At 42.4% G+C, this 17,824-nt stretch overlaps 2 protein-coding genes across 8 annotated transcripts in view; one reads left to right on the top strand and one right to left on the bottom strand.

Moving 5' to 3' along the window:
• LOC139409318 (angiopoietin-related protein 1-like) overlaps positions 1-10,441 on the top strand; it is a 43,985-nt gene extending 33,544 nt beyond the window's left edge. For both annotated transcript variants that reach the window (XM_071154273.1, XM_071154272.1), the window contains exons 5-7: positions 7,781-7,974; positions 8,731-9,001; positions 9,213-10,441. In XM_071154273.1, the coding sequence (XP_071010374.1) occupies positions 7,781-7,974; positions 8,731-9,001; positions 9,213-9,400 (653 nt within the window). In that variant the 3' untranslated portion in view covers positions 9,401-10,441. The remainder of the gene's footprint in view (positions 1-7,780; positions 7,975-8,730; positions 9,002-9,212) is intronic.
• The window catches only part of LOC139409317 (Ral GEF with PH domain and SH3 binding motif 2), a 135,135-nt gene that overhangs the window by 55,990 nt on the left and 61,321 nt on the right, over positions 1-17,824 (bottom strand). For all 6 annotated transcript variants that reach the window (XM_071154271.1, XM_071154269.1, XM_071154268.1 and 3 more), the window contains exons 6-8: positions 16,405-16,494; positions 16,165-16,257; positions 14,763-14,889 (exon numbers count right to left, since the gene is read on the bottom strand). In XM_071154271.1, the coding sequence (XP_071010372.1) occupies positions 14,763-14,889; positions 16,165-16,257; positions 16,405-16,494 (310 nt within the window). The remainder of the gene's footprint in view (positions 1-14,762; positions 14,890-16,164; positions 16,258-16,404; positions 16,495-17,824) is intronic.

Raw genomic sequence — 17,824 nt, 5'->3', positions numbered from 1 at the left:
ATCTAGAAAGAGGAGACCGTACAGGTGCAACAAAGTTGGGACCGAGAGACTGATAAACAGCTTCCATCTCCAAGCCATTGCACTGTTAAAACAGCCTCCGCCCAATACCCTGCCTTGAACATTAGAGACTGCTTTGCCCTACGTAGTCATTGAACACTGGTCACTATAATTATGTTCACATACCATTTTTCCCACTTTATATGTACAATTGAAGTCAGAAGTTTACATAAACAAGTTTTAATGACCCCAACCTAAGTGTTTCAACAGCTCCACAAATGTATTGTAACAAACTGTAGTTTTGGCATCTACTCTGTGCATGACAAGTAATATATTTCCAACAATTGTTTACAGACAGATTCTTTAACTTATAATCGTAATTCCAGTGGGTCAGAAGTTCACATACACTAAGTTGACTGTGCCTTTAAACAGGTTGTAAAATTCCAGAAAATGATGTCATGGCTTTAGAAGCTTCTAAAATGCTAATTGACATAATTTGAGTCAATTGGAGGTGTACCTGTGGATGTATTTCAAAGTCTACCTTCAAACTCAGTGCTTTTCTTGACATGGGAAAATCCAAAGAAATCAGCCAAGACCTAAAAAAAAAAATAAAGACTTGTAGACCTCCACATGTCTGGTTCATCCTTGGGAGCAATTTCCAAATACCTGACGGTACCACGTTCATCTGTACAAACAATAGTACGCAAAGGACAAACACCATGGGACAAAGCAGCCGTCATACCGCTCAGGAAGGAGATGCGTTCTGTCTCCTAGAGATGAACGTACTTTGGTGCGAAAAGTGCAAATCAATCCCAGAACAACAGCAAAGGACCTTGTGAAGATGCTGGAGGAAACAGGTACAAAAGTATCTATATCCACAGTAAATTGGGTCCTATATCAACAACCTGAAAGGCAGCTCAGCAAGGAAGAAGCCACTGCTCCAAAACCGCCATAAAAAAAGCCAGACTACGGTATGCAACTGCACATGGGGACAAAGATCGTACTTTCTGGAGAAATGTCCTCTGGTCCGATGAAACAAAAATAGAACTGTTTGGCCATAATGACCATCGTTATGTTTGGAGGAAAAAGGGGGAGGCTTGCAAGCCGAAGAACACCATCCCAACTGTGAAGTACTGTGGTGGCAGCATCATGTTGTGGGGGTGCTTTTCTACAGGAGGGACTGGTGCACTTCACAAAATAGATGGCATCATGAGGAGAGAAATATGTGGATACATTGAAGCAACATCTCAAGACATCAGTCAGGAAGTTAAAGCTTGGTCGCAAATAGGTCTTTCAAATGGACAATGGCCCCAAGCATACTTCCAAAGATGTGGCAAAATGGCTTAAGGACAACAAAATCAAAGTATTGGAATGGCCATCACAAAGCCCTGACCTCAATCCCATAGAAAATGTGTGGGCAAAACTGAAAAAGCGTGTGCGAGCAAGGAGGCCTACAAACCTGACTCAGTTACACCAGCTCTGTCAGGAGGAATGGGCCAAAATTCACCCAACTTATTGTGGGAAGCTTGTGGAAGGCTACCCGACACGTTTGACCCAAGTTAAACAATTTAAAGGCAACGCTACCAAATACTAATTGAGTGTATGTAAACTTCTGACCCACTGGAAATGTGATGAAAGAAATAAAAGCTGAAATAAAATCACTCTACTATTATTCTGACATTTCATATTCTTAAAATAAAATGGTGATCATAACTGACCTAAGACAGGGAATTTTTACTCGGATTAAATGTCAGGAATTGTGAAAAACCGAGTTGAAATGTACTTGGCTAAGGTGTATTTAAACTTCCAACTTCAACTGTATGTGTGGATATATATATATATATATATAATAAAACCATCCCAGCGCTGCAGATTTTGCTGCGAAGAAAACCACAAGATTATTTGATTTGGTAGCTTGTTTTTGGTCACAGGTTCAGGAATGGCTGTAGAATTGCAACATTTACCTGGAACCAACTGTGCAAATAGTACTGCTCTGTGATTTGAAAAGTCAGTCAAATCAAACAATAATATAATCTTAGCAAAAACATGTGTCTTTCATTTACAATCTTTAGAAATTATGAGAATAGAAAGGTTCAGAACTGTTGTGAAACACCACAGCACAGTTGAAAAATATTTGGCAAATAGAAATCAAAACTGGATGATGTTCGGAGATAGATGGGAGGGGTTGAGCTGAAGTGTGAGACAAAAAATAACACGATAACTAATGTATAATATACTGTGTTCGTAAAATGTATATAGTATGTATAAGCTGGATTTAGAAGCCTAAGTGTTGTTTTTCATTAGTTTACTCTAATTAGGGGAGGGGTGTTAGGGTTAGGGGAAAATACACAATGCCAAGTGTGTGCAAAGCTGTCATCAAGGCAAAGGGTGAATCTAAAATATATTTGACTTGTTTAATACTTTTTTGGTTACTACATGATTCCATGTGTGTTATTTCATAGATAGTCTACACTATTATTTGGCAATGTAGAAAATAGTAAAAATGTAAGAAAAACTCTTGAATGAGTAGGTGTGTCCAAACTGTACTGGTACTCTATAAATGGGGGATAGGAAATTATGCAGACAATTACATTGACGGGAGCCACAATCTGCAATATTAAAGCTTATCACCCCCCCAAAATAAAAACAGCAGCTATTCAAATCAGCGACATTTGTTGTTACGGAAAACAAATAATGAACATTATGCCAGAGCAGAATTGTCACTTTTTTATTGTCTGAAAAGTTACCAATTGTAGCTATCAACATGTTACTGTAGCTGCGTTCTATGGCTGGAAAGGGTTGCAGTAGATAGAGCTTCATTAACAAACCCTAGTGGTCATACAGACGTAATAGGACCATTATTCTACATTGTACATTGCCATGGAATTTTAAGATCTTTTGAAAACGTTTTAACGCGGTTTAAACATTAAGCAAAATGTTACAAGACACCTGACTGCTACGCCATCTTGGACTTAAGTTGCATGGACTCGCTCTGTGTGCAATAATAGTGTTTAACATGATTTTATGACGACTACCTCATCTCTGTACCCCACACATACAGGTAATTAATTGTAAGGTCCCTCAGTCGAGCACTGAATTTCAAAAAGATTCAACCACAAAGACCAGGGAGGTTTTCCAATGCTTCGCAAAGGCCGGTTATTGGTAGATGGGTAAAAAAAGCAGACATTGAATATCCCTTAGAGCATGGTATTAATTATACTTTGGATGGTGTATCAATACACCCAGTCACTACAAAGATACAGGCGTCCTTCCTAACTCAGTTGCTGGAGAGGACGGAAACCGCTCAGGGATTTCACCATGAGGCCAAAAAAAACAGAGTTTAATGGCTGTGACAGGGGAATGGAACAACAACATTGCAGTTACTCCACAATACTAAGCTAATCGACAGAGTAAAAAGGATGCCTGTACAAAATACAAATAATCCAAAACATGCATCCCGTTTTACAACAAGGCACTAAATTAATACTGCAAAAAATGTGGCAAAGCAATTTACTTTTTGTCTTGAATGCAAATCCAACACATTACGGAGTACTGTGCATCATGTTTTGGGAATGCTTGTAAATCGTTACGGACTGTGGAGTTTTTCAAGAAAAAAAAGAAAAGAAAAAAGGAGGAGTCGGGTCCCCGACAAAAAAAAAAAAAAAAAGTGGTCAACAGAGATGTCCTGTTCTTTCAACCAATCGATTGGTCAAAATGTTTAAACTAATTTTTCCATATACAGTGCCTTCAGAAAGTATTCAGACCCCTTGCCTTTTCCACATTTTGCTACGTCACAGCATTATTCAAAAATGTATTAAATAAACAAAAATCCTCAGCAATCTACACACAATAGCCCATAATGACAAAGTGAAAACAGGCTTTTAGAATTTTTTGCCAATTAAAAATGAAAAACAGAAATACCTTATTTACATATGCATTCAGAGTCTTTGCTCGAAAATGAGGTCAGGTGCATCCAGTTTCCATTGATCATCCTTGAGATGTTTCTACAACTTGGTGTCCAACTGTGGTAAATTCAATTGATTGGACACAATTTGGAAAGGCACACACCTGTCTAAAAAAAAAGGTCCCACAGTTGACAGTGCATGTCAAAGCAAAAACCAAGCAATAAGGTCGAAGGAATAGCCTGTAGAGCGCCGAGACAGGATTGTGTCGAGGCACAGATCTGGGGAATGGTACCAAAACATTTCTGCTGCATTGAAGGTCCCCAAGAACACAGTGGCCTGAATGCCAAGCGTCACATCTGAAGGAAACCTGGCAACTAAAATAGCCCCCAGCGTAAAGTCTAAGTGTTGCGTGTGTGCGTGTGTGTGTCACATGAGTGAGTCTAAAGTTCCTTCAGGCAGAGCAGCACTTTCCTAATCTAATAATGCTGGGACTATTGGCAGTTGAAAGGACTGAAGAGGAAAGAGCCCAGAGAGAAAGGCCTGATGGCAGGGAAAAATGGAGGGGGCCAAGGGGGAGAGGGACAAGGGGGGGAAGGAGAAAGTGGAGGGAGAGGGACAAGACGAAAGGGGGAGGGAGAGGGACAAGACGAAAGGGGGAGGGAGAGGGACAAGGGGGGTAGGCCAAGGAGAGGGCCAAGAGGGAGGGAGAGGGCCAATGGGGGGTAGGGACAAAGGGAGGGAGAGGGACAAGGGAGGGAAACCAGTGGGTCCATCTCCTCTGTATCATGTTTCTTGTAGGATGACTGTCTGTATTTCAATGTCTTTGATGAAGTTCAGGTTCCTGCTCTTTAGGCCAAAGGCAGACGACCTCAGACCTTGGATATTCCAGGATGAGATAGTGAAGGCTTTGTGTTCCATAAAATGTCCAATGTTGTTGGTCGTGTGTTTGGTCGTGTGGCTGAGAATCTGGTACATGCCATTGGCTTGGGCTAGTGTAAGAGTGGGGGTTTGGCCAGTTTGCATGCTCATGGCCTGTGCATGTGTGTGACTTCCATGATGAGGCCCTCTTGTGAGGGTGTGTGCATGGGGTGGGCAGGAGGGCCATAGATCTGATCTGAGGGGGTCTAAATGGAATGTGGGCATGGTTGACTTGGGGGGAGGTTATGTGGTCGATGTAGGCCCTCTTAGCGTGGGTCCTCTATGCATAGGTCCGGAGGGGGCACTGCTGCCTTGTATAGGTAGACCTGGTCATAAAGGCTGTTCAAGTCCAGAGTGGAGTGGTGGGCCAGGTAAACATTTGGTTTTGAGGCACAGTCACGGGAAATACTTGAGTTTAACAGCTGTATGGTAGCAGGATATTTCTGGTAGCAGGGTGGATATAAGCACTTGTGCATCGGGGAAAGTAGAAGAAGCTTTTTCAATCACTCCCTTTCCTGCTGTGCTCTCAAGTCGTTTGTGCCTGTGTGTATTATTATGTGGCTGGGTGAACCTAGTTGGTTCTCAGGCAGAAGGTCTAGGGTGCGCTGGGTGTTTGGACACCAGAGTTTAGACACACTGTTTGGAAAAATGTTGTTTTTCTTGTATACATTTCCCATTTGAGTCCATAAGGAGTACAATCTGTTTCTTGTGTAGCCGTGGCCAAAAGTTTTGAGAATGACACAAATATACATTCAAGGAATCTCCCCAGACCTTAATCCCATTGAAAACTTGTGGTCAATCCTCAAGAGGCGGGTGGACAAACAAAAATCCACAAATTCGGACAAAATTATGATTATTATGATTATGCAAGAATGGGCTGCCATCAGTCAGGATGTGGCCCAGAAGTGAATTGACAGCATGCCAGGGCAGATTGCAGAGGTCTTGAAAAAGAAGGGTCAACACTGCAAATATTGACTCTATGCATCAACCTCACGTAATTGTCAATAAAAGCCGTTGACACTTATGAAATGCTTGTAATTATACTTCAGTATTCCATAGTAACATCTGACAAAAATATCTAAAGACACTGAAGCAGCAAATTTTGGGGAAATTAATATTTGTGTAATTCTCAAAATTTTGGCCACGCCTATGTCCTCAGTGGGTGTGTGTGGGGGGTGGGGGGCTTGGGGTTCTTCATTTGTCTGACTCGCTGTGATGTCGACGTGGTCAGGATCCGGGGTGGATTGTTCTGCTTTGACCATATTAACGTCCTACGGCTCTTATTTCTGTGTGTTGTTATATTATAATTAAGTCTATGATTTGATAGAGCAGTCTGACTGAGCAGTGGTAGGCAGCAGCAGGCTCGTAAGCATTCATTCAAACAGCACTTTACTGCGTTTGCCAGCAGCTCTTCGCAATGCTTCAAGCATTGCGCTGTTTATGACTTCAAGCCTATCAACTCCCGAGATTAGGCTGGCAATACTAAAGTACCTATTAGAACATCCAATAGTCAAAGGTATATGAAATACAAATGGTATAGAGAGAAATAGTCCTATAAATACTATAACTACAACCTAAAACTTCTTACCTGGGAATATTGAAGACTCATGTTAAAAGGAATCACCAGCTTTCATATGTTCTCATGTTCTGAGCAAGGAACTTAAACGTTAGCTTTCTTACATGGCACATATTGCACTTTTACTTTCTTCTCCAACACTTTGTTATTGCATTATTTAAACCAAATTGAACATGTTTCATTATTTGAGACTAAATTGATTTTATTGATGTATTATATTAAGTTACATTTTTTTTTTTTAAAGTGTTCATTCAGTATTGTTGTAATTGTCATTATTACAAATACATATATATTTTTACATCTAAAAAGAAAAAAAATGTAAAAAGAAAAATCAGCCGATTAATTGCTATCGTCTTTTTTTGGTCCTCCAATAATCAATATCGGAGTTGAAAAATCATAGTTGGTCGACCTCTAGTCCAGAGTACAGATATGTCTCTCTCCACCTCCAGCTCTCCGGGTCTGGTTAAGGGGGTGTTGTTGTGCTGGACTGTTGTCTGGGTCTGTGCTGAGCGTAGTGTAATCAATCGCCTGCTGTTCCAGCTCCACCTGCCTTACCTCCAGCTGGGTAAATGTATCCTTCATTTCAATGAGGGAGTAGTACTCTGTGCTGGAAGGTTGACTTTCCACTGTGGGGCTATATTAAGAAGAGGTCTGGTCTGACCTGCTCGGGGTATCGTTTCCATTTTTATAATAGTCAGCAAAAAGTGTCTTGATATTCCATAAGGAGCTTCATTTTGTGCTCTTTTCGTGCCTTATCATTCTTTACATACACAGGGCATTGTATTTGAATTACCTCTGAACAGCGGGAGGCAGCTTCTAAGGCTTCTCCATTTGGTTGGAGTAGACTGTGCGACTCTAGCCCAACAATGGAAAGGGCTTTGAGACCTCTCACGTCAGTGCTAATTGAAGTTGTATCAAGCTTGGCAGCCTTAATTTAGCATTCAGTCCTTATAAAGTAAAGTATGTATTTTTCTTCTTGGCTTTTGGAAATAAAATATAGCTTTAGACTAAACATTACTCACTCAGTTCCAGGTTGGATGGTGTTTTCAGGTTTCTGTTGTTTTCCAGAGCATTTGCTGTATAGTTTTGGAATAATAATATTTGGTAGTTGTAAACCTTTCAGGTGATTCCGTAATTCTGTCCAAAATCAGGTTGTAGGTTTTGATTTGGTGTGAAGGTTGTTTTGTACAGACGCTACATAATGTATTTTGTGTCTGTGATGAAAGAAGACATCTTATTCACCTGAGGCAGGATATGGTTTGGTGATTAGTGAAGAGGATGTTATGTCATAGAAGCAGCACTGAAGGACAAACAGAGTAGAGACATTGGCTATGACGATGCAGGCACTGACCCATTCCTCCCTCCCCCCTCTCCTTTCTCTCAGGTCCGTTTAAGGACTGCTACCAGGTGCGCCAGGCGGGCCACAGCACCAGTGGGATGTACCTGCTGAAGGCAGAGAGTAATGAACAGCTGATCCAGGCCTGGTGTGAACACAGCTTAGACAACGGAGGCTGGACCGTGTTACAGAGAAGGAAGGATGGATCGGTCAACTTCTTCAGGAACTGGGAGAACTACAAGGTGGTGTAGCGCAGACGATCACACACTGACACACACCGAGAGAACAAAAGTATCTGCATCCATCGGTCTATTGTTAACCACTGAGCCATTGGAGCTAACCCATGGCCTGTAAAGTCCAGCCCTCTCCCTCAAACCTCCAATCAGCTGTGACCCCAGCAGGGACAGGGTGGCTGATGTAAGAAGCTCCACGTCCCCCTAATCTCCCCTCCTTTGTTACATAACCAACACCATTCCGCCAACACACTCTGGGCTGCTAACACACTCCATCACTCTGGAGAAAGCCCTGGCCCTGCCAATGTGTGCGTCTGTGTGTGTGGTATCTGTGCAGCCCCCATAGTCTTTCTCCCCTGCCACAGCCAGTTAATTCACCTTGACTGGGAAAGCAGAGGCAGAACTTTGACACATTATCGTCTCCAACTGAGATTCAACATGTTCCATTGATTCTGAAGGTTTGGCTTCCTTTAACATGATGTGGCGAGAAATCACATTAGTGGAGTCTACCGACTGACTAACCATTTTTGTCCTCTGAGCGTGACTGTATCTACTGTCTGCAGATAGAGGTGTGGTTCCTTCTGCTCCTGACTAGAAAAACTGCTGCCGTTTAGGCTAGTTGGTGGATGACCGGAACATTCTAAATGCTTTAGGTGTGAAACTACACAACCACCACACAACTCACAAACCTTTAACCATTTACTAGAAACCCTTGGAACCTGGAAAGCATATATAATATAACCTGCTGTGTCTCTCCCCCTACAGAAAGGCTTTGGGAACATAGACGGTGAATACTGGCTGGGTCTGGAGAACATCTTTAACCTGGCAAAGCAGGGGGACTACAGGCTGCTGGTAGAGCTGGAGGACTGGGTGGGGAAGAAGGTGTATGCTGAGTACAGCAGCTTCCGCCTGGAGCCTGAGAGTGAGGGCTACCGCCTGAGACTGGGTACCTACCAGGGAAACGCTGGAGACTCCCTCAGCAGCCACAATGGGAAAATGTTCACCACGCTGGACAGGGACAAGGATGTTTTCTCAGGTAAAACAAGGGAAAAACAGTGTACGCTAGAATACGAGTACAATACTGTACTAGTACACCAACACACTGCTATGCTACAGTTTCCCAAGCACACTGTTGCTCAAGCTTCTCTGTACTGTGGTCCATCTCTGTAACATCTCTGCTCAAGTGACAACTACCACTAGAATATTCTGTACCACTAAGCCTTTCTCTCCTCCTCTCCCATCGCTAGGTAACTGTGCCCACTTCCATAAGGGAGGTTGGTGGTACAACGCCTGTGGTCAGACCAACCTGAATGGAGTGTGGTACAGCGGAGGGGTTTACCGCAGTAAGTTCCAGGATGGAATCTTCTGGGCTGAGTACGGAGGAGGATCGTACTCCCTCAAGTCTGTCCGTATAATGATACGACCTATCGACTGAGCCTGGAACAGTCTCCACCCCACTATCTATGCCATGACCTTTGACCCATCCTAATCCCAACCCTCCCACCCTGTGACGTCTCAACTTCTCCACCAAGCTACCCATCATCTTCACATTATTTTCCTTCCATACATTTTTAAGCGGAGCAGAGAAGCTGTTTAGCTGTCGAGACCCAAATCCCAAATCAAACTGCTTCATGGAAACCCTGGTTCTTCTTCAGCCTCTCTGAAGGGAAGATGACAGTGTTCTGCTATTGTTTCAGCTGTGCTTCTATGGAGTCCTCTCCTAGCATGGCCAGACAGCCATATGATAGTGCTGTGAAAGACAGCAGTGGACAGACAAAGTATGAACTCTAACACAGAGCTAGCTGCCACAGCCTTCTACAACAGTCACTATGTTATACTCTGTATGGTCCTCCACAATGTCAAACTTCAATACGCTATGAAGGTGGTTACATTAGGAATTTCAGATGCTTATTTCACACATGTTGACTGGAAAATAAATGGTTAATTTTGCCGTTTTATTTTGCTCATCTCTAGCTGGGTCTGTTGCTAGTGAATGCCTTTCTTCACAGCGCACTAAAGATTTAATAAGTTCCTTATGATCATGTCATCAGTTAAAAACGGTCCACAGTCAGGGTTGAGAGGCATGCCCCCCCCCCCAGGCTGACAAGACTTGGTACAGTCTTCATGTACATTTAACTCTCACCCCCTCTCTCTCTTGCTTTGTTTGGGCTTGTTGTTTCAGGGTTCCCACAGAGAGGAAACGGATTGTAACAATGTGCTTTGTGATGTGAGAACAGCCCAGCTCGCTTTGGTATGTAAATATATTTGGTTTTATTTGCGAGAGTTAATTTAAGACGTATGATTCTGCTGAAGCCAAATGTTTCCTCCATGGTCTCTCCCTTCTGTTATTTATCAACGTATTTATAATGAGTATAGTCAGTCACGCCCTGCTCAAGTTAACCCTGGTATGGCCTTTCTGTTTATTCCAGTAAAAAATTATTATAATAATTTCAAAACAAAAAAACAAAAAAAAAAATCAGTACAGACAAACGTCAAGTTGACGGAGGTAAATACCTGCCATGCTCTGCCATCACTTTCCATGTAGTTAAATACTAAATAAAACGGTTTCTAAATACCCTCTGTCCTCACCACGCCTCACCTGGTCCGTCTCTCCTTCAACCACGCCATGGCAAACAGACAATAACATCCAGGACATTGAGTGAACATGGTGTACAGTCAGTCAAACTAGTAAGTCTGCTCGGTCACAGCTGGCATTTACATTATACGTTTGATTACAGCGCTGTATGAATGAGCTGTAAGGAACAGAGAAGTAGTAAAAATGGAGGATGGGTCAGCCGTGGAGAGTAGAGGAGGTGAAGTGAGGGGGAGAGAGAAGGAGGACAGGAACACTTTTCTAAAGACAAGGAGAGGAGGAACAATGAGAACCACATTTCTGTAGTTCTACATCTGCATTGCTTGCTGTTTGGGTTTTTTGGATGGGTCTCTGTATAGCACTCTGACATCTGCTGATGTAAAAAAAGGGCTTTAAATACATTTGATTGATTGTAGTTCAGAGAGCGAGCAAAAGAGAGCTGGTAGTCTGGGCTACAAAGATGTAAAAATGGAGGGAGAGAAAGAAAATAGGGAAAGATGATACTGAGGTAGAGGGGAAACGAAAGATTAACAGAGATCAGCATAGCGAGTGCATGAACATAGCGGCTAGATGGAAGACAAAAAGGACAAGGACACAGAAGAGAAAAGGGGGGGTGAAAAAAGACAGGAGGAAGGAGGGGGACATTCGTTCCATGTAAAATACTCGATTTCCAGTTTTACAAAGACATGCAGTTGAAGTCGGAAGTTTCCATACACACAGGTTGTCACAGAGTCATTAAAACTCGTTTTTCAACAACTCCACAACTTTCTTGTTAACAAACTAGTTTTGGCAAGTCGGTTAGAACATCTACTTTTTGTTTACAGACAGATTGTTTACAGATATTATTTCACTTTTAATTCACTGTATCACAATTCCAATGGGTCAGACATTTGCATACACTAAATTAACTGTGCCTTTAAACAGCCTGAAAAATTCCAGAAAATGATGCCATGGCTTTAGAAGCATCTGATAGGCAAATTGACATCATTTGAGTCAATTGGAGGTGTACCTGTGGATGTATTTCAAGGCCTACCTTCAAACTCAGTGCCTCTTTGCTTGACATCAAGGGAAAATCAAGAGATATCAGCCAAGACTTCAGAAAAGAAATTGTAGACCTCCACAAGTTTGGTTCATCCTTGGGAGTAGTTTATAAAAACTCCTGAAGATACCACATTAATCTGTACAAACAATAGTACGCAAGGACAAACACCATGGGACAAAGCAGCCGTCATACCGCTCAGGAAGGAGACGCGTTCTGTCTCCTAGAGATGAACGTACTTCGGTGTGAAAAGTACAAATCAATCCCAGAACAGCAGCAAAGGACCTTCTGAAGATGCTGGAGGAAAGAGGTACACATTTTTTTTTTTAATTGACTGGAAGGGTTTTGTAAGGTACAGCAGCTACCTCAAATGAGAACAACCTCTTGTTAACAGAGCAAGCTTGTTTGCCTGTTTGTACTATAATTATTACACATCTCTGATTTGCACACACTCAGATGAACAAACCTCTACTTTACTGCCTGTTTATGAGACAATCACAGGTGGACAAAGAGCTCTCATAGGATCAGGGTTCCACTGAAGAACACAGAAACGGAACACGCACACAAACACACTTTTCACTAATCTGTCTTTTGACCATTCAGATCAGCTCTGAAAAAGAGCTGATTTGAAAATATCTGATAGGTTAAAAAAATAAAGTGGGGAAAAAGATCAAAATTGTGCTGCCTATGTGAACGCAGCCTATGAAAACAATCAGAGGGAAGTCAATCAATCACTGCACACACACACACACACTTTAGGATATGGCTGCTTCTATGCCAGCACTGTGCCTCCCTCGCTCTCTCATCCTCTCCCTCAGTTTCTTTCTCTAACGACGTGGTAGAATTGTAGCAGTAGAGAATGACCGAGTATTAATGCGTTTCAGATATGCTGTACAACACACACAGCATCATTTTCCCCCCAGTCTGCCAGAGTAGCTCAGCCTAGCACCCTACACAACTTTCACACAAAACCTAAAACATAGATCTGTACTCTGAAACACATGTGCCTGTGCACACACACTGTTTTAGCTCTCTGTATTATTACTTTCCTCACTTCTCTTCTATAAAGCCTCTCACAGGGATGCTGGCCAGGCTATAAAGAGAAACGTAATGCCATGTGCTCAGAAATGACACCAGCATGACTGGATCTCCCTCCACACACACACACAGTGTGAAGATGCATGCAAATATATAATGCTGTGAAACAGCATGCACCAATCTGACTTCTTGTCTTTACAGAGCTGAGCAACTCCTAACACCTGTGTGTGTGTGTGTGTGTGTGTGTGAGATTCCTGCCTTTCACATTCATCCTGTATGAATCACAACAGGAACCAAAAACATGAGTGAAGTCTGGTTTTAGCTTTAATAAAACAGGAAACCTTCAATCTAGCCCTCAAAGAACACAGGTAGAAAAAACAGGCCTACAATAAAATCCAGGAAAACAACCACACAGACAGAGACCGTGTGAGAGAAGGACAGAGAGAGAGAGAGAGAGAGAGCGAGAAAGATTGATGGTGCTGTAGTTCATAGGGGATTCCTGGGCTTTGTTAGTGTTCAGACAGTCTGTGCTGCCAGCTCCCAGAGAGGAAAGGATGGAGCAGAGGAAACATAAAAAGGATGGAGCAGAGGAAACATAAAAAGGATGGAGCAGAGGAAACATAAAAAGGATGGAGCAGAGGAAACATAAAAAGGATGGAGCAGAGGAAACATAAACAGGATGGAGCAGAGGAAACATAAAAAGGATGGAGCAGAGGAAACAAACAAAAAGGATGTAGCAGAGGAAACAAACAAAAAGGATGTAGCAGAGGAAACAAACAAAAAGGATGTAGCAGAGGAAACAAACAAAAAGGATGGAGCAGAGGAAACATAAACAAAAAGGAGGGAGCAGAGGAAACATAAACAAAAAGGATGGAGCAGAGAAAACAAACAAAAAGGATGGAGCAGAGGAAACAAACAAAAAGGATGGAGCAGAGGAAACATAAACAAAAAGGATGGAGCAGAGGAAACAAACAAAAAGGATGGAGCAGAGGAAACAAACAAAAAGGATGGAGCAGAGGAAACAAACAAAAAGGATGGAGCAGAGGAAACAAACAAAGAGGATGGAGCAGAGGAAACATAAACAAAAAGGATGGAGCAGAGAAAACAAACAAAAAGGATGGAGCAGAGAAAATAAACATAAAAAGGATGGAGCAGAGGAAACAAAAAGGATGGAGCAGAGGAAACAAAAAGGATGGAGCAGAGGAAACATAAACAAAAAGGATGGAGCAGAGGAAACATAAAAAGGATGGAGCAGAGGAAACATAAAAAGGATGGAGCAGAGGAAACATAAAAAGGATGGAGCAGAGGAAACATAAAAAGGATGGAGCAGAGGAAACATAAAAAGGATGGAGCAGAGGAAACATAAAAAGGATGGAGCAGAGGAAACAAACAAAAAGGATGGAGCAGAGGAAACATAAACAAAAAGGATGGAGCAGAGGAAACAAACAAAAAGGATGGAGCAGAGGAAACATAAACAAAAAGGATGGAGCAGAGGAAACAAACAAAAAGGATGGAGCAGAGAAAATAAACATAAAAAGGATGGAGCAGAGGAAACAAACAAAAAGGATGGAGCAGAGGAAACAAACAAAAAGGATGGAGCAGAGGAAACATAAACAAAAAGGATGGAGCAGAGGAAACAAACAAAAAGGATGGAGCAGAGGAAACAAACAAAAAGGATGGAGCAGAGGAAACAAACAAAAAGGATGGAGCAGAGGAAACATAAACAAAAAGGATGGAGCAGAGGAAACAAACAAAAAGGATGGAGCAGAGGAAACATAAACAAAAAGGATGGAGCAGAGGAAACATAAACAAAAAGGATGGAGCAGAGGAAATAAACATAAAAAGGATGGAGCAGAGGAAACATAAACAAAAAGGATGGAGCAGAGGAAATAAACATAAAAAGGATGGAGCAGAGGAAACAAACAAAAAGGATGGAGCAGAGGAAATACAAACATAAAGGGTAGAGTGACAAATGGGAAAGAGGTATACTGTAAATTGTGATGACTTTTACCACTGATTGTGGTTATCGGTGATTGCTGGGGACATAATATGGGGGACTCGTGAAAACGTCACTTTAAAATAGGAAGTGTCACTTTAAAATAGGAAGTGTGTGTGTGTGTGTCTTACCCAGGTATGGTATGCAGGAGTTCATGCTCTGGCTGCGTATGTAGTCTCGGAGACGTTTGTAGTTGTCTTCTTTGGCCATGAGATACTCCAACCGCTCAAACGTTGTTTTGTCCTTCCGACTCAACAACTAGAGAGACAGAGAAATATGTTTGAGTTGAGTTATTGTAAACATACTAGGGCCGTGACAACACCAGTATCGCAATATTTTTACCATGGCAAACCATGAAGCAGACCTAACTTTATGGTTCTTTAAAATATTATGTGCTATAGCTTGAACAATAAATTGATGCGACTCTGGATAACAACAATGATGTTAACTTCCAACATTAGGGCTGTTTTCCTATAGAAGTTAAATTAGCTTTGGGTTTTGTTACTTTGCCATGATACTAGCGAGTGTCTACAAGTTCAATCATAATGAAATCAATTTCATGTTCAATCAATTGAGTTATATTTTGCAACATGACTACTGTCTAATTTTTGCCTCAATGTGTTTCATGAGGGACAACATGAACACAATAACATGCACAATCTGATTTAGTGCATTATTATCGGGTAAGCACGATAAGCCGCCTCAATAGCATATTTGCAGTCATAGGTGGTAATACCGCTCTTGGAGCTGATTTGTCATCAGTATTGTGGAATAACTCCAATGTTAAGGTAAGATTTGAATGGCAAAAGCTGATTCGAGAGCAGCACTGCTTTTCTTTCGCACTTGGCAAACTTTCTCTCTACGTGCTTGTTTGGAAAACACTTACAAACATGGCTGGTAAATAACGATGCATCTGGTATGATCATCGTAATGCTTAAGTCACATTGCAACAGTTGTCATAACAGCTCAGCAGGATCTCAGGAGACATCGTGATAACACTACTGATGATATCCACAGGAGCTCTGGGTGAGGGATAAGTTCTGCTCTCGCCACGGCCTAAAGTTATCCACAGTGTGTTTGAGAGAGTGTGTGTGTGTTGACTAGGAGCAGGTGTGCCGGTCTCTCTGGCCAGGCAGGTCTAGTGGTCCAGAGGATTTTCTGGCTGTCTGCTGTGTGTACTGCTGACTACTGGGGTTTATATCACTCACATTAATATTACATTTCCACCATGACATCACCGCATCAGTATGTCATTATGTCAGCTCTAATCTCCAAGGCTCTGTCCGTCTGAGGATGGATCAGAATCAGACCGCCCCCTCTTGCAAATTTCTCTGATCTGAGGTTTCTGCACAGATGCTTCCAATACACAAGACCATTACATATTCCAGCAATGTATTGACAGTGTAATAACTGGTGAAATAGAGAAAGACCATTTACATATGCGACTGCCCTTCATACCGTCAACACATCTCAGTTGGTTGTAGAGAGCTGTTAGAGATCATTGTTTTGAGCTGCAGGGACACAGTAACTCACCGCCCATGTCTTGGAGAGTCTATAGATGGGAGCGCTTTGTAGGCCTGACACCACAGCCATCACTGCATGCAGGTTGTTTATGTCACACAGTTTCTGTTGGGAACAGAACACGGATGAATACACACACTTTCACATTACAATATATTTATTGTCCACTCGTGAATATGAATCAAGAATCTGTGGTTCTTCCTTCACAAAGTACTACTGTAGAGCATAAGCAGTAGAGTACAGTGTGTGTACCTTGGCAGTTCTGATGTAGAGACTGAGTACCTCAGCTCTGATCTTCAGGGTCTGAGCATGCAGGATCTCCCTCACCACCCAGAAAGTCGTCTGGAGACACAAAACAATCAACCAACAACAATAAATGCATAGCACAAAGTGCTGAACAAAAAGCAGACCGATGGTTAAGGAGCACTTCCCAACAAAGACAAACACACACTCAAATGTGATAGCTGGCTGAGATCTAACATCAGGTACCGTACAATGTTCCTGCCTTGGTTCCTGACATGTTGTGAGTGAATGAGGTCTGTCTGTGTGTGTTAACCCCCAGACAGAACAAAGTGATCGGACCGAGTCATCAATGGCCATTGGCCAAGAGCTCTCTCTCACACATGCACGGATCTCCTCTCATAGCAAAGCAAATAAGGTCAATAAATCAGTCAGCATCTGGTCCAACAGCCCTCATGAGAGAGGAAAGAAAGATGAGAAGTAATGGGGAAAGAATAAGCTGATATCAGGCCTCCTGAGTATTTTATAGTCTACAGCTGTCTGTACACTGTTCGAGAGAGAGATCAGGGCAGATCCAAGATGAGATCTAGAGTGCTGATGTCACCTAACCACAGGACAAAGGAAATAGGTCCAGCCTGTCTGTGTAATAGACAAAGACATCAATGTCATCAACTATACACAATACCAATGGTCCCTGAAGTCTTCACCTCTGCAACCATAGCTCCCCTTATCTAACTCTCCGTCACTCGCTTACACTGCCTACTCTCCCACTCACTGGCTTTATCTCCATCTCTCCAGGAGTCACGCTCTTCCTCCCACTCACTTTCTCTCTTCCCATCTCCAAACCTTTAGAGAGGTTGTGTGTGTGTGTGAGACTATGATTCTACTGTACGGTGCAGGGTTGTGCTGAAGATGGGAAGGGGGAGAGGGGGGTTGCTCTGGTTAACAAAACTGACCCCCCCCCCCCCCCCCCCCCGACACACCGAGGGACAGTGTGAGATATTAGCTAACTGCAGGTGGCTCTGTATAGAAACCCACTGTGGGTCACAGTCACGTAAGATATTAGAGTGGTTGAAGTGTTGCAGGGTAGGAAAATCACTTTTCTCTAACAGCCTAGACTCTAAATCCTAGCATGCTATGAACTACACCAAAAAGGTCCTACAATTGGTGCGACAGTCACACCACTACACTACCCTCAGGCTCAGGAGATGTCCATACACCTTGACTCAAAATGTCAAGTTATTCACTGGCCTGCATCTGGTTTGAGTGCCTCTTCAGAAAAGTCAGTGTTTTTGCTCCATGGAAGTCAAGACGAAGGGAATAGTAAACAGGAGGCACAGGCTAGAATCTAAAACACTGCAGTAAATAACAGAAAGAGAGAGAAAAGAAAGACCAGCAGACAGAGAGAGACAGAGGAGAGTTTGGAGATCCA

Source organism: Oncorhynchus clarkii, chromosome 5, assembly GCF_045791955.1.
Source record: "Oncorhynchus clarkii lewisi isolate Uvic-CL-2024 chromosome 5, UVic_Ocla_1.0, whole genome shotgun sequence".
In the NCBI taxonomy this organism is placed as follows: Eukaryota; Metazoa; Chordata; class Actinopteri; order Salmoniformes; family Salmonidae; genus Oncorhynchus; species Oncorhynchus clarkii.
This window is presented reverse-complemented; position numbering and strand designations above follow the sequence as displayed.